The sequence below is a fragment of the Leuciscus leuciscus genome, assembly GCF_965113295.1.
Source record: "Leuciscus leuciscus genome assembly, chromosome: 22".
NCBI lineage: Eukaryota > Metazoa > Chordata > Actinopteri > Cypriniformes > Leuciscidae > Leuciscus > Leuciscus leuciscus.
The window spans coordinates 8,182,765-8,194,973 of NC_138746.1; the positions used below are offsets into that span (position 1 = coordinate 8,182,765).

The 12,209-nt window shown below is 38.5% G+C and overlaps 1 protein-coding gene across 3 annotated transcripts in view; it reads left to right on the forward strand.

Annotated features, from left to right (window-relative positions):
- tet1 (tet methylcytosine dioxygenase 1) overlaps nucleotides 1-12,209 on the forward strand; it is a 38,983-nt gene that overhangs the window by 1,031 nt on the left and 25,743 nt on the right. The window contains exons 2-3 of one of the 3 annotated variants that reach the window (XM_082153716.1): nucleotides 553-688; nucleotides 1,223-2,786. In XM_082153716.1, coding sequence (XP_082009842.1) covers nucleotides 1,395-2,786 — 1,392 coding nt within the window. In that variant the 5' untranslated portion in view covers nucleotides 553-688; nucleotides 1,223-1,394. The remainder of the gene's footprint in view (nucleotides 1-552; nucleotides 689-1,222; nucleotides 2,787-12,209) is intronic. The other 2 variants (XM_082153715.1, XM_082153717.1) reach the window with 2 other exon arrangements.

Below are 12,209 nucleotides of genomic sequence, written 5' to 3' on the forward strand. Positions count from 1 at the left end.
TACCATAATATTTAAGGAACTATAATGGAACATGTCAAAAGAAACATGCCAATGTCCAAAAGCTGTTGTAACACTATGGTACTGTTTAATAACCATGTAATACTATGGGACGTTTCGCCAAGATTCAGAATTTGTCTTATTAGCAATTCAATCGCTAATGTTTTTGTGAGCTAAATACATTTGTACTTAAAGGCTGCATATCTCCTTTAGTATACCAATATTTTATTTCATGGTATCCTCTATTTTGCTTGGACTCTAGTGAGGATATTCCCTAATATAGGACGGATTAATATAGCATATACTTTGCACCTGCACACACAGTCATCAAAATAAATCATACTTCAGGCATCATGATATCTGTAGATGACGTTACACTTGATTAGCTTTAAGTTAATGACCCAATTTTAATGGCTTGACCAGCACATTGTTCTGTACTGTGTTTATGTATTTATTTGAAACGCATTGATGGAAACATCCTTTTTTTAAATAGGCAAAGGTCTTCACAGTCACATCACAAATCACAGTCATAATTCATGATTTCTTACTTGCTAGTCTGTGCAGGTGCTATCTGGGGAAGGGCATTCTCATTCTAGAGAGCATTTGATTGGACAAAAATCTGCATAGTGCAGAATGTGTCATCAGGTGCATCTCAATAAGCTCTCTAGGTGGTGAATCAGTTTGGGCACTGGTAAGGATCCTGGCTCACTACATATTGAGACTGATGACTCTATTTCCAGCGACATGTAAAAATGTCACCACATTTCAGCCGTAAAATGTTATAAATGTTTGCTAGATTATGTTTACTGCTGTCAAACGTTTATGTCGAAATATAGTTAAATAATGATTTGGCTTTTTAAAAACGTATGCCGTGCGTCATGATATGTATTGAGTTGGCTCGTGCAATTTATATTTCACACTTCAAAAATGTGATGCAATGTCTGTTAAGGGAACAACTTAGTTAAAGATAAATGTTATCTGATCAACTAGGGAGCTGATTGCAATACACCCATCAATATTTTTTCCAGTTTTCCAGAAGAGAAAAACTATACATTTTAAATGTGTATGGAGGAGTACACCAGCATATAGATTGCTTCAAAGCCCATAAATAATATGCACTAAAAGCCACAATCCCCAATTTGGATTTTCAAGATTTTCATGCATGATTTTATGTAATCAGAGGCTACATGCTACATAATTCAATAATGAATTGTCCTTTCCACAGGTAGCCCATACATCCATATGCCAACGGTGGAAAAATGTCAGTGTGATCTTATTTGAAACTGGGAACATTACCTGAAAGATCTGAAAAGTACTGTTGTCCAGAGTCATCTTCATACTCTTTTCCATGCCGGCTATCCTGAACTCCTCCTCCCTCACCCTCACTAACTTCAGCTATGCCTCATATTCCCAAAGCACCCAAGAAGTCATCTTGTGCATCCAAAAAGCGAAATGTTAGGAGGGTGAAAGCTTCCACGACTAGGAGGCAAACGGTCAACTCGCTCAAAGCCAGTGGTGAGATCAAGAAGGCCATAGACAAAAAACAAGCACTAAAGAGGGCCCAGAGGACTGTTGACGGCAAGCCCAGCAAGAGGACAGTCAAGAATGTTCATAGCGTTAAAGGACCCAGGCACACTCGTGGTTCTTTGAAACAAAATGGCTTGTTGTCAAAACTTAATGGAAAAGGAAAGACACCAAGGAATAGTGTATCGAGCGTCCTACAGGAAGTTGAGTCCTACAGGAGGGTGGTTACAAGAAGAAAGGGAGATCAGGAGATCAGGGAACAGGATACCGATGCTAAAAGGTCAGAAGTTCAGGATCCTACTGGTGATGGACAACAAAAGGGTGCTGTTATTCCCACTGGAGAGGGACAGAGCATTAATATAAGCTCAGAGGAAACAGAGGAGCACATAGAGACTGTTGTTCACGACACTGACAAGGCAGAGGAGGAGAAGGTAAAAGCAAACACAGAAAATGTACAAAACGAAAGCTGCCTTGCTTCTAACGAGCATTCAAACACTGCATCTGTTGAGGAGCATGACCCTCTGAGGCACGACCCCGTCAATAACGTGGACTTTGCCTACAACAATAATACCTCAGGCCCAACGACTCCCTCCCCTTCACAGTCAGATAAGCATGTTTTAGGTCAGGTTGAGGAGGTTCAACACATTGTTCCACACATGGACTTTCCTGACAGTTCTTTTGAAACCACTCCAGAAAACTCTACAGAAGCAGGTGAGACTGTGGCCTCCCAAGTGTGTCAATCCTCCAATGGATCTCCAGCACTTGAAAACACTGCAAATGCTCTCCAGAAGGAAAGAAGTGAGTTTCAAAGCACTGTAGATGATGTAGACACCAAAGATGAAATTGACGATGCTGAAATGTCGATGAAGAAAGAGGGAGCGCTTTCTCTCCTCTCGCTGAGCACAACCATTTACAACAGCACTCTTTGTGAAATGGGCCATAGGCCTCAGGCGACGGCATCGCTCTCCAGTAGCACAGAAAGCACCCAGTCCTCGTTTGACAGCGAGTCAGAGTCGGTTCTTGACCACATGGCGTCAGGAAACCCTCCTCTCCAAGTTGAGGATATTCAGCTGCGTTTACTTCGAGTTCAAGAGAGGAGGGAGAGGAAGAAGAGAAGTCGCTGCTGCGTTTGCGTGCCTTGTCTGCGCAAGATGAACTGCGGGGAATGCAGGAGTTGCCTGAACAGAAAAACGGGGCATCAGATCTGTAAGCTCAGGAAGTGTATTGAGCTGAGGAAAAAGTCCCTCATGATCTGTACGAGAGAGGTAAGGCACCTGACTCTTCAACTTTTTGATATGTCTCTCTTGCCCAGGGGTGTCCAAACTCGGTCCTGGAGGGCCACCGTCCTGCAGAGTTTAGCTCTAACTTGCCTCAACCTGCCTGGAAGTTTCTTGTATGCCTAGTAAGACCTTGGCTGAATCAGAAATCACCCCTATCCCTAAACTCTCAATCACTATTCCCTACGTTAGTCCACTAATACAGTTCACTTGAAAGAGTGAATGAAAACGAGTGAGCGAATTCGGACAGCCGTTGAGTGTACATCGGCTGTACACTCGTTATTGGGATAGAAAGAGTGCACTTAATAACGTCCACTATGGTTTCGGACACCTCTACAAATGGCTGACCCCTCAAATATGTGCCCTATTTGAGGGTATAGGGAGCGATTTCGGATTCAGCCCTTGATTAACTGGTTCAGGTGTATTTAATTAAGGTTGGATCTAAAGGAGTGGTCCTCCTGGAGCAGGACTGGAGACCCCTGCCATAACATTTTTTTTAATTCAAGTCAAGGCAAAGGATGCTCTGTACAACATTTACTTGTTTAGAGTTACTTTCAAATGTCAATCAATTAAAATGGTCATATCATTTAAAAGAACAGCTTTTCCTTTATTAGTCCAAGTAAAAAACAAACAATTTATTTAGAATTAATTTTGAACATTTTGTGATGTCACACAGATGAATGCATCAGTTTACACATCAATAATATCTATGGGGTGATGCAAAACTTCCACCCAGTCACAGAGATAGTAACAAGGAGAACGCCTTAAAAAAGTTGTGATAAAGTTCATTTTGAAGGTTCCTGATTACTTAAATCACTCCAAGAAATGTCAGTGGGGATTGTCTGGTGATCTACTTTCACATAGCAGCAGGATTACTGGTGTCAGTCTTGTTTGGAGTGCTAAATATGGTTCTGTTCAAACGTGGTTTGGTTAAGAAAAAGATTGACAGCTGCATTCTTCAACAGAATGACTCCCTTGCATTTTCAGGGCTCAGAATTAAATATTGATTGAGTCTTTGCAAAAAGGCTGTTATTGGAGGATAAGGCCGTTTAAAACTATCAGACATTACTGCAAACATGACATCAAAATCATTGATCCATATTGGTGGAAGTGAGAAACTACGTTTTTGACCTCTTATATCTTCTAAATGCAAATTTTGTCATTAAGGCGAACATATTCGTACTAAAAGCCAAAAAACTTAAATTTTGATTTCATGGGGACTTTAATGACATTACTAGGCTGGAGAGGTTTAAATAAAGACTTTGAAACAGATTTGGACATTTTGTTATCTCAATTTGACTTACTGATCATACACTTATCATCATCACTGTCTTCTGACTGCAGTGACTCGAGAAAATATAAAAGAAATAGATGAGCACTGTTTTAGGCAAAACCCATCACATGATTCACTGTGAACATAGCACGTGGCCTAAGTGTCTATGCGTGTGCATATTTGTGTGTGAGAGAATGAATGGCACTCTACATATGCTAAGTCTCCATGTTACAGCGTGTCCTACCCTTAGTGGTGTGTTTGACAAATCCCACAGACAATTCAGTAGTTTGACAGTTTGGATGTATGTCTTGTGCATTTTCGATTCAGACAATGATAATTGTTTTCACTATGTCATTGTAAGACATAGATTAAGACAGAATTTCTGTCTTTTTTGAGTCTAGCTGTTCATTTAGTTATGTTGGCTTGACAAAGCCAACATAAAACATTCTGGCAACATGCTAAATCATGCCAGCAATGTGTTAATTCATGCTAACAACGTGTTAAAACCAGGGGTGCTGCTCACGTCCTGAAAAGTGAAGCCAAAGCATTTTGATCGCCCCCAGGTGGCTGGATGCAGTATAGGTCATAAACCCTAACCTCTCCATGTAAACAAATGGGATGTAAGCCAAATTAAACAATCAAATTACACTTACAATAACTTACAATAGGTTTCTGTCATTTTAGGCAGTTTTTAAGTGTTCACCTTTTAAATAAGTTTGGTTTTAGATGCTATATTTATATTTGATGCTTTATAACAGGGGTGTGACATCATGATTGACAGCTGTGATTGACAGCTTCTAAGTAGTCATGGAGGCACCAATGGGCTTTTTTAAGGATATGACTATGTGGATAGTAGTTGTATTACCTTATTTTAACAAACCTTCAGTTGTACTACAATCAGCATACTCAAAATTGGAGCAGTCTGGCTATTTAAAAACAAAAGTTCAGGGGCGTGTGCTTGTGATTGATTCTGCAGGAGTATGGGCGCAGGATGGGACCTTGATACCGCGGCTCCACTTCACGCTCATTACTGTGCAGACTCGGGCTCCAAACAATATAATTAGTGCAAGATGTCAGTGCCATCTTGTGGCATTGGCGGCATCACTTTTCTCAAGTAGAGAAGAGTGAAGGTGCATCGTCCATCTTTTTTAGTCCTTGGCTAAAACCTGCTAGCAACATGCCAAATCATGCTAATGATAAACTTAAAAAAAAAATAAAAATAAAAAAAACTTACTTGCAACATGCTAAAACATATTAGAAACATGGTAAAACATACTAGCAATGTGTTAAATTGTTTTGGTAAGACATGCTTGCAACATGCTAATTCATGGTAGCAAAACATGTTAACAAAATGTAAAATAATGCTAGACACATGCTAAGTCATATCAACAACATGATGAGTCATGTTAGGAAGCTTAAAGGACAAGTTCGGTATTTTACACTTAAAGCCCTGTTTACAGATCGTATCTGATGAAATAGAACGGTTAAGATAAAAATTTGGACACATGCTCCTGTCCCGAGAATTTTAGGTTTATTTAGCTTTTGTGGACCTATTTTGCCAAACGCGTCACACCCGTGATTCTTCCGTTGAGAGCTTGAATAATAGACACTCCAGCCCAGTTGGTGGCGATAATGCACCTTTGCCAATTGCAAGCAAACCACGGGCATTTCATTGAATACACAGAAGAAGCAGAAGAAGAAGCGGCGGAGTAATACCGTAAAGGTGCTGCGGTCTCACAGCACGTCCTATTAAGTCAATGGAGTTGGACAAAAACTACGATAAAACCTGTTGGAATGCATCTTTTTCAGCGATTTTTGAGTGAACATATCAGTGAACACCCCTGACCACTCGGTGAGTTTCACGTCTTTGTAAACGAAAGTTTAATGTGTTTTTAGGACGGAATCTTCCAGTGCACATAGACAACCATTGTGGGGGTGGTGGGGGGGAAGCGAAATAAACCTAAAATTCTCAGGACAGCAGCATGTGTCCAAATTTTAATCTTAACCGTTCTATTTCATCAGATACGATCTGTAAACAGGGCTTTAAGTGTAAAATACCGAACTTAAGGTAACGACAAGGCTTTGTCAAGCCAACATAAAAGTTTTCCCAATTAAATGTACGTTCTAGTTGCTGTTAAATTGGATTGCTGTTATTAGCGCTAATTATCAAACTTTATAAAGTTGTATTTTTAGACCCTTTGTCAAATTTGCCAATAAGGAACTGTGAGAATATATCTTTCCATGTTTTTGTAATTTTAGTCAGCGTTCCTGCAAGTTAGAGCATGGAGCTAACAACGCTAAGTTCATGGGTTCGGTTCCCTGGGAATGCATGAAATTATGAAATGTATGGCTTGAATGCAGTATAAGTCAATTTGGATAACAGTGTCTGCCAAATGCAAAATGACGTTGTAACTAATCACAGCATTTTGGCATTTGTGCATATAGTTGCTAGTTTTGTTCAATCTGAAATGTTTGAACTTGTTAAAAAGTCACACAATTGTTTTCACTCTCACACAATTATATATTCGTTGCTGTCAGTTTGTGAGTGTTTGGGTCTGTTTTCTAATGTCTGTCTGTTAGTAGTCGTCTGTCAGGGACAGGGATGATGACGGGATTACACCAGATTGAGGTCTGTAAACATATCAGTCATTTCCCTAAAATTTAGGCCAGCGTTCAGCCAGGGTCACATCTGCCATAGTTATGTAGTCAGACTTTAGTTAGCTTGTCATTAGTGTCTGGATGCAAGCGGGTGGTTTGTGGGCTGAATATCTATTTCGCTCGGGATTGTGTGTCTTATCTTTAAAGGGTTGATGGGAAAGGCCATCTGTGATTATGTAATTAACTACATAAGCAGTTGTTGTTTGTGTATCCATCTGCCCATGGGTGTAACATGATGGGTAAAGTGGTAATAAGTGCAAGAGGAAATGTTGACGCTTACGAAATATTCACTTCAGTGATATAATTCACACTCTGTTTGATGTAAGATAAACAATGAGTATTCTAGTTACATATACATTACCGTTCAAAAGTTGTGGGGTCAGTGACATGTTTTTTTGTTTTGTTTTTTATAAATTTTTCTGAATAATACTTTAATTCAGCAAGGATGCATTCAAATGATCAAAAGTGACAGTAAAGGCATTTATAATGGTACAATGGTACAAATAAAAAGTTCTTTAGAACTTTCTTGAGCACCAAATCATCATATTCGAATGATTTCTGAAGGATCATGTGACTGAAAACAAGTAATGATGCTGAAAATTCAGCTTTGCCATCACAGGAATAAATTACATTTTCAAATATAGTCAAGAGGAAAACAGTTATTTTAACAATATTTCACAATATTACGGTTGTACTATATTTTTGATTAAATAAATGTATCCTTGGTGAGCAAAACCAAGAGACTTTTTTCAAAAACATTAAAATATCTTACCCATTCCGATCCTAAGCTTGTAGCATATACCATAAGGATTCAGCTAAAATGCTTATTTAATATAAATAAAATAAATAAATTGAACTAGAATTGTCACCAATAAAGTATAATTTTTCATCAAATATAAGATTTCTTTTTTTTTAAATATCAGTCATATTTTTGGACCCCAAAAGATATTTCAAAACTGTTCTGTATTATATTATTACTTTACCTCTTGAACAGTTTAAATCCGGTCTGTTTGGTTGTAAAAGAGGCTTTCCAGACAAGAAGATCAGGATCAGCCTGTGTCCACACCTACCATCAAGTCAAAAGTTAACAAACATGAAACACTGGTGCTGTCAAACTGGATCAGATGATCCTGATAGTGGTTATGGGTAAGACTTACATGTGTTCTGACTTGTAAACAAGAAGTTTATCTATTGCAATAATAATTACTTGAAGAAATCAACATGCCGGGTAATATGCGATCCAGTGCGAGACATAAGGTGTCACTTTGAGGTAATCCTCTGTGTTTTTGCGGTGTCTTTCTTAAATTAGTGTTATTGAACAAAATGACCTCTGGGCTAGAAGCGATCACATACCACATCTCACAGCCTGTGCCGCAACATGTCTCCTTCATCACTGTGGAATAGTCATAACAATTATAAGAGATGTGTGTTTTGTTTACTTTTCATACTGTAGCTTTTGCTGAGGGTTGAACTATGCAGGGTTTGTGATTCAGATTAAATCTCAGTAACTTCATGTCTGTTCTCATTAACATCAGCAGGCCTTTGTGATCATGTTTGTTCCATTCCTAATTATAAGACATATTCATACTAAAAACCAATTCTGCTGGGTGTGCACATCTGCCAGCCAGCTGTGACACTTCCAACTACAAAGACACCCCATGAGCTATCGGTTCAAAATGTTTCACCTATGATTGCATGTTGTTTTTTGGCACGCCTCAGAGATGGAGCTACTGCCGTGTCCTTGTGAATGGCAAAGGGGTCTGCTTGGCTTGGCACAGACGAGGAAGAGGGAAATCAGGGGAAAACAAAGGGTAAGAGGTTCTGTTGGTTCAGTTAGGTCTGGTTTTAATCAGTTCTGACAGCACACTGAAGCCAGGCAGGATGCTGAGGTAACGCTTCAGAATACAGTGGCTTCAGTTTGTGTCACACATGTCCTGATTTGCTTTCAAGAAGTGTTTTGACCACAGCTCGAGTTCAGGTATTACTAAACGCTGATCGGAAAGTTCCTAGGCCTTGTCCACGCTAATGCGTTTTTTCTCTCTGTTTTGAAACTGAGACAATGTTTTTATTAATGAATACAAATCTTTTTGAAAACGCTCTCCAAAGTGGATGAATTCGAAATGCCATTTTACGCGTTGTAGTCTGGACTGTGAAAACGGAGGTATTTGAAACCGATTCATGTTTATACCTGCACTGTGCCTGTTATGTGCTATTCACTTACACACAGTTGCTAAAATATCTTACTTTGCGCACTCTTCATATCACAGTCCTGCAAAGATGACAGAAAATGTACTCGCAATTGCTGTCCTGCGGCAAAACATATAATGGTGTTGCGAGTGCAACCTGGACATTTTGCTCAATAAAATGATCCTGCCAGAAGAATTGCGTGATAACTTTATCATGTCCTGTTCTGTCTGTATCATCTCAGTGAGCTTTCCTGAAGGTTTACTCATGCGCAGTAAGGTGAATTTAGTGTTTTTCAACGTTTCAGTTTGGATGAGAAACTTTTGGAAAACACTAGTGTGGACGGAGAGCGTTTGGAAACGAAAACGCTCTTTTCAAATGTATCCGGATTATTAATGTAGCCTTAAGTTTTCTGTAGCTGGAGGATTTGTGTCTCCAGTCCCAAAGGTAGATACAGCAGCCCATCCTCCCCTGGGTTCTGCTTTGTGTTACAGGCAAACTGTATATATTTACAGTATATATTGGGAAAACTCTACTTAGTTTCTCAGAAAACCATGGTGACTTTCTCTTCTCCAGGAAGTGTTTATTTGGATTGAGTATGCTTATCAAGATGGCAACCTCAAGTTCTCCATTTGTTTTAAAGCTGTGGCCTACAACACATGTTTTATATTGCTAGTTTTGTTCACAGATGATTTGCTTTGAACACCGGATGTTTTTTACTAATTCCGTGTGCTATAATGTCCAGACTCAATTGGCTATGTGGAAAATAAATTACTTTGACATCCATGCAACTATAAATTCTACCTGTATTTTTGTTGGCTTGTCAAATCCTCCGGACATTGAGAAACAAGGGTATAACAATTATTATAACTGACCCCTAACCCACATCATAACATGCCACGTCACTTTTAGAATTGACCAAATTGGTCTTCCTCATTTTTTGAGACCTAATCGTTTCTATTTTAAGAGGTTTATTTTTCTTGGCTGCATTGTGAAGGAAAAGAAATGTCTTGAAATTATGACTTTTAAAACTATCAGTAGAGTCTGCCAACTGGTTGCTCTGGCCCGTGAGCTGCAAGCGATAAATGATAGCACTCATCCACCTTATAGCAAATCCGTTTGGGTGAATGGCACGTAGGGTAATTAATATCCATGAACCCGGCTGTCTGTGGCAGTTGTGTGCACTGAACCGTTGACAGGAAACAAACTTCAAACTTCGTTTTTTTTTAATTGCTTCCCCTTCAGAACACAGATCAGTATCCCTTAACACTGGTAAAGGACATTTTGTAGAATCAGTACCTGTGAGTATCCATCTCATGTCAAGCATGCAATGCATGTATCACTTAAATCCAATCTCCTAATCTCATATTTTTTCGTTCTCTGATAAAAACTTAGAGTTAATGACTTCCTACTAATGACATTGTTTTAGGTTTGTGAAGTGACAGAATCTGAAATTTAGAATATATTGGCCATAATGTGGACAAAAGTAGTCCGATATGGGTTTTTTGATGGTCAGTGCTGGTATCAGTGCCTAGTGAAAATTTTAACTGGGCAAGTAAAAATTTGAACCACTGGCCTAATCGGGCCAGTAGAAAAAAAATCCTTATTATTGAGCCCTGCACGGTAACCGTTCGACCACTAGTGTCACTCTAAGCCAGCGGTTGCATGTGACTAAAACTTTTTCACATTCAGGCAGAATGTTTCCTTGAATGTTTCCTTCCTCACATGCATTTCTTTGAGAATAAAGGGACCTATTTTATTTATTTTTTTAAAGAAAAGACCTAAATTTAAGTAAGGGTTTAACACAGTACTAAAGTAATGTACCATAGAAATCTTGTCTGTGTGTGGAGCAAAATCAGTTCAAACTGATCTACATGATGGAGCTCAGTGGTGACATCCCAAATGACCATTTACACAGTTGAACTTTCCAGATCTCACACACAAAATCAACACAGCAGATCAAGGAAAATTACTGGACCATCGATGCAGACTATCCATGTGAGTCAAGTTAACAAAAGGTATCAAACAGATCTCTCATTATTGTTCTGAATCTACTCTACATTGCTCAAGGAAACATCACTGAAGACCAAAGCTAGTAAATATTGTGGTTTATAGGCCATGTTCATTTAGTTTTTTTATCCAAGTTTTAAACAAATTTTTTTGAGGATTTTATGTGAGGAGGTTATTGTGTAGGCTAAGAACTTGGGTAGCATATGTGATTAGCGTAGGATACAGGGTTTGCAAACGGGAAATTACATTCATTTTATTTTTATGATATTAAAGAACCATGGTTTCTTATTAACGTCCAAGTTCTGCCTTAATCAATGGTTCTCTTGTTGGTGTATTGGGTGCAAGAATGAGAGTTGATAGCCTGTATATTATGTATTTGCCAATTAGATTTTTTTTTTGCCCTGATATTATTCATAATAGTGTGTCTTTTGTTTTGTTTTCCCATGGTGTCTTTCATTGCTTTTCCAGAGCTCTTGCCATATACTACTTGATTAGCCAAAGAACTGAGCTGATATGGTTGCCGTGATATCAGCTTATCACCTTGACATCTAATGCCAAATTCAAGAGCATCTGCCCATTTGGCCTCTGATGTTTTCACTGAGCATCTGGTTCATGATGTATCTGGAAATATTACTCTGGAAATTTGGAGGATTTAAGATCAAATGTTGACAATCACAGTCATATCCAAGACATGGGCAATTAAAACACTATGAGTGGTCCACACATATTTTATGTTTTAACAGCCTCTTAAATGTTCAGATATAAGTACTGGATGTATTTTTAACTGTGTCTCAGATAGTCATCACCTTGACAGCTTGAGCAGTAAAACTCCTGGCTTTGGGCCAGATTTACTAAACCCTTGCATGATTCATTTAAATACTCTCCTCTCATAAATTTTGCTTCTAAAAAAGTGAAACTCCTACAAATGCATATACAATAAGGTCAGCCGCAAAAATAACCCTGTCCACACCTTTTTTCAGTGCTAATTTTTCACTGCATGTCTTCAGTAAATCCTGACGGTAGTTTTTTAACGGCAAAAGAGGGTTTGCGCTAGCCCACGCTGTTAGCCCTTTGTGTTCTTCATGAAAAAAACAAAAACAAATATGTCAAATAGACTGACTCAATGATTATCAAAAATGCTTCTATCCTTTTTTGGGGGATATTTAATTTAATTTGATCAATCAATAAATTCCTCTTGAAACAAACTTTGTTGTATTATTTTAATTTAATACTGTGAAGCTGCTTTGATACAATCTGTATTGTGAAAAGCGCTATACAAATATACT